Below are 4,963 nucleotides of genomic sequence, written 5' to 3' on the forward strand. Positions count from 1 at the left end.
TATTGCACTGCCAGGGTTGGCACGTGCCCTAGGTATCCGCCCCGAACTAAAGTCTCACCGGCTTCTGCACGTGTCCCGGATGCCAATGGTATGCACGGGAACTCCATCAAATATGGCGTGCTATTTGGCTCAATTTAAGGTTAATTTACAGTGGATTTACTGACCCTATGTCTGACAACACTTTGGTTTTGTCTAGATCATAAATATATAGCGGCCTAATTTTATGCACGTAGTAAGAGTATATCGCAGTACGTTCTTTGTACGTATTGATCTAACGACAGCTGGCTTAGTGTTACATACTTTGTCCATGTTGTAGATATATTCCGTGGACTAGATAGCGACTTGGTCGGACAGTCACGTGGTTGCGCACTGTAGAGATTGCCTGTTCGTCGCTGTAATGTCCGATTCCCTTATATGTTGGACGCCATGCACCTCGGATTTAGCGACATGGTTTTCAAATTTGTGGATACTAAGGACTTTTTAGTCGTAAAATTCGAGGTTCGATCGGTGCAAAGAGCATGTACCACAAGTTACCCAGCTATACTCCAGAAATAGAGGGAGCACTAATGTTGTAGTGCTTTCAGTCGCGATTGTCGTTACGGTAACAAGACTTCAGCATCTTCAAAACTGTAGATCTTTCTCTTATCGTAATTCACGTCATCTTGCTATATACTCGTTTGCACCTTGAAGGTGTTAATTAATAAGACAACTGTAAGAAACTAAGTCCTAACCAACTCAATCTATAATCTACAAAATGTTGGTCAACTGACGTTAGCGAAAAGATGGCGAGAATTAATCGAAAATTGACTGCAAGCATGCAGCCACAGGCAGAAGACAGCATCAACAGCAAGACGTGACGATACAAGACGCCATCTATCATAGGTATGATTATTTATGCACATGACACCTCTCACGTGAGAAAGACGAACATGCAGATTTGAACGACGACAGCATGTCCACGTGTCTTCCACGTTCCTAGCCAACCTCCAGATACGAGCGATTTTGATGTATCGCCTAGCCCACTACCGTGTGGATCCACCCGATCGTTACCATGAAAAGAGTAAGCTGTCAAAAGGTGGTACTAACAGCGGTCACGCAATTGCCAGTCGATCGTCACACTTCGCAATCGCTGCTCATTCAGACCCATCGCATTGCAGCGTGCAGAGACGAGCAGACACCAACAGCATCATCTCGTCAGTTCGAGCACTGTGAGCTAAGATCCAGTCTTCACGATGAGCTTCCTTGGAGCAGACTACGACGATGGACACCCGTTCGAGGACAATGCTTTTGGTATCGACTGCTCGGCGAACGCAACTGCTACCATGAACGTTCCTATGCACGTCCGCGTGTTGGGTACAACGGTTTTCGTCCTCGCATGGCCATTTATTGTATTCGATATTGCCCCTATTCCCATCGGTAGGCCGACAGCCGCTATGGCGGGTGGCATGTTCATGGTCATTTGTCGAGTCTTCACACAAGATCAAGTCTATGAGATCATCGGCGAGCGAGACAACCTGCAGACGCTCTATCTCCTCATAGGTATGATGATACTGTCCTACTTCTTCGAACGGGAAGGCATTCTGCAGGCACTGCTCATCAAATCGTTCAAATCAGATCAACCGTTTACGAAGATTCTGTGGAAGGTCTGTGTCATGTCGGGTGTCCTGTCAGCTTTTGTCACAAATGATGCGGCATGTGTCATTCTGACACCTCTCCTACTTGAAGAGCATCGAAAACAAGGTCGATCACACAAAGAGCTCCTTCCATTCTGTTTGGCCATTGCTACTTCAGCCAACATCGGAAGGTACATGCGTCTTCATTATTTCTAATCAAAACATTCGATAACCTGTCCCTTTCCCATTCTAGTGCGGCCACGGTGTTTGGCAATCCGCAGAACGCCTACATAGCATCTAAAGCTCACGTGAATCTATCGACCTTCTTTAGAGCCATCCTTCCTGCAGCAACAGTAGGGGTGGCCATCAATATTGGTCTTCTCTATATCTTGTCTTGGAGAATAGGTCTGCTTGGTAAACAGGAAACATACGACTCGGTCGAAGGATATAACGACGACGGACGATCAGAAAAACAGAATGGAGACATCGACGCAGCAATAGAAGGAAATCGTTCGCGCCAAGCATCACACGTGTTGTCCAACAGTATCCCGATGGTCCAATCGGGACAACACTATGACACCCCTCAACAACGCGCGCGTCACGAGACTGACCCACTTCTTCGCTCCCGTAGAGAGGCAGAAGTCGAATTGAGCGGCCGTGCGTACCTACCGTGGACACCCAAACGCAAAATCTTAGCCGGATGGCTTGCGTTCGTCAGCCTCGCTGTCGTCTGTCTGCTCGCCGTGCCCGAACACGTTGCCTACTTCAACTTGGGTCTCATACCTATGGGAGCCGCCATCAGCAGCATGATGGTAGATGCCGTTCTCAACAAAATCAACCCCAATATCGCCATCATGGCAACCGATTGGACCGTCATCGTCATGTTTATGGGTCTCTTCGCTTGGGATGGAGGTTTTGAGGTTACCGGCTACCCAAGGAAGTTGTTTGACGACGGAAAACACTTGATGGACGTCCGCACCATTAGTGGAATCGCCATGTTTAGTATCTTCGTGACGATCGGATCTAACGTTCTCAGCAACGTCCCACTTGTTATTCTCCTGATCACCAAGCTATCCTGCCTTCCTGGGACTGACGCTTCAACAGGCAGTCTACCATTGGAAGGATGCCTACTCGCTTGGGTATCTACCGTTGCAGGAAATCTCACTCTTATAGGTAGCGTAGCCAACCTAATTGTGGCAGAGAAAGCTAAGAGCACGATTGGCTACAGACTGGGATTTTGGGATTATTTGAAGTTTGGTCTGCCATCAACCATACTGATTACAATCATCGGACTACCTATTGTAGCGTTTCTCGCTTGAATGTGGACAAGGAATTTAGTTATTATTCTCTATAGTATACGTCTGTTTGACAAGTGTTTCTTGCTTCAGCGTTGGACAACTCTCGTTAGTTCTGTATTTTTGTACGTATGTGTGAGAACATTAATTTATTTTGCCACAGCCACGAATTTTCAAATTGAAGTGTCATGAGAATGAATGGCTTCGCTACTAGAGTGACTCTCAAGATACTTGATAATTGGACATTCTAACTTGATAAATTACATTACCTGAAAACACCTACACGTAATGTGTCTACCAAAGTGCAGCCACCACAAATTCATCACATCTCGGCATGCAGCGAACTGTTTAGACGTCTTTATTAAAACACGATGACGCCGCTTTTATGAACGGCAATCCTTGATTGTACACTGCTCTTGTCCGTCACCGATGGAGTTTTCATATCTAAGCTGTAGAATAATTCTAACTTTGATGCAATGCTGTGCCTCATAATTGTTAGGTAGTCTAAAGAAATCGAATGAAAAACAGAGAGCTAAGCATACCACTACAACCTACAGTTGCGGTGGAGCGGTATAGCACACCCGTGCTACTCATTCCAGAATAGTAAAAATTAACTATTGGAAGTTTTTCCATGCAAAAAGCTACAATGCGGAAAACATCATATAGTAACGATTATGTTCCTGATCTAGATAATGTGATATGCATGGTGTCGAATATCGCTATAGTAACTGTTGCGAAGACCAGCTACTGCACGTGTTGCCTGTTGGGCGTGCAAGATACTTGCTGTGTAGGTTCGGATAGATGGCTTCACGTTTCGTGGTTCTCTAATGCACATGATCGAGTCATAGAGAATGTAAGCGTGCAAACATGCAGATTTCACAGTTACAGTGTGCAACGTCCCATTTGTTCTGTCTAACTGCGTCACGTAGTCTCGCGCGTTTGGTGACGCCACTGATGCACTTGTGTCGACACGCAGAGGCGGCTGCTTTAGATCGTCTCAGAGACGAAAGTCTTAGCATAGCAGATGATGCCACACATACTGAAGCTATATTATAGCCTATACGCCATGTGATCGGGCAAGCATGAGAAGAAACAAATTGCCTGAACAGGGGCGTCGGACCTCTTGAAAGACGGTGTACGACCCGCGACCGACTCTGCTGACTTTGCTAGTGTATACAACATATACTGACATCAGAGATGCTGCTATACCGGTATACATCAAATTCTTGAATATTGAACAAGTTTACCATGTGTCTCTTTCTAAGAATATATTACTAATGTACTTCCTTTCTCGCCGGAAGTATGACGGCGGAGATGGTCTGGCTACGCTAGAGTAGGTCGGTCTACACTTCCGGTAAATGAGTAGAGGGGCACGTGGTACTGTAGTCATTAGCTGAGGGTAGACTTGAGAATCCATTCAGCACAATTTCCCGTCTATGCGTAGATGACTCATCCCTTGGAATGACATCGGCTCAACTGCTCTGTTAATGCCACTGCGGACGTTCCTCTGCACGTCGTGCGGTGAGTACATTGCAGTGTTCATGGCCATTCATTGTATTTGAAATACCGATGCATCGGTAGGCCGACGGACGCTATGGCAGGTACAAATAAAAGTCACTACAGGATATTCGAACGTTGATGGAAAAAGTATACTGCAAATCAGCAGCAATATAGCTAGCGTGCTATCAAGAGTCAGAAAAGAATGAGCACATTGTCACTGCTTCATTATTTACAAATGTGCTCAGCTATATATATATATATATATATATATATATATATATATATATATATATATATATATATTGAGATGACTGTTTTGGGATTTGTCTGTTATGTCTGTTTTGGGATTTGCCTGTTTAAGGAGCATGGCATATATATCAATAAAATAATATATATATATACAAATGTATATGTAACGTCTGTTTACAATTTCAGTTTTCTGGCTTTATTAGAGCAAACACATCTATAACGTCATCAAAATTGGCTACTTCGGGACCTTCGATTGCTATTAATTCTCATGAGATGCTTAAAGTTTCCCTCCATCAGCCGATTCCA

At 44.7% G+C, this 4,963-nt stretch overlaps 1 protein-coding gene across 1 annotated transcript; it reads left to right on the plus strand.

The window, feature by feature from the left end:
• The first annotated feature begins 643 nt into the window (after positions 1-643).
• Positions 644-3,179, plus strand: LOC134194582 (uncharacterized). Its single transcript, XM_062663528.1, has 2 exons — positions 644-1,804; positions 1,867-3,179. Exons 1-2 carry the CDS (start codon positions 1,233-1,235, stop codon positions 2,930-2,932), a joined length of 1,638 nt encoding a protein of 545 aa, XP_062519512.1. The 5' UTR covers positions 644-1,232; the 3' UTR covers positions 2,933-3,179.
• The last annotated feature ends 1,784 nt before the right edge of the window (positions 3,180-4,963 follow it).

This window comes from Corticium candelabrum, chromosome 1, assembly GCF_963422355.1.
Source record: "Corticium candelabrum chromosome 1, ooCorCand1.1, whole genome shotgun sequence".
In the NCBI taxonomy this organism is placed as follows: Eukaryota; Metazoa; Porifera; class Homoscleromorpha; order Homosclerophorida; family Plakinidae; genus Corticium; species Corticium candelabrum.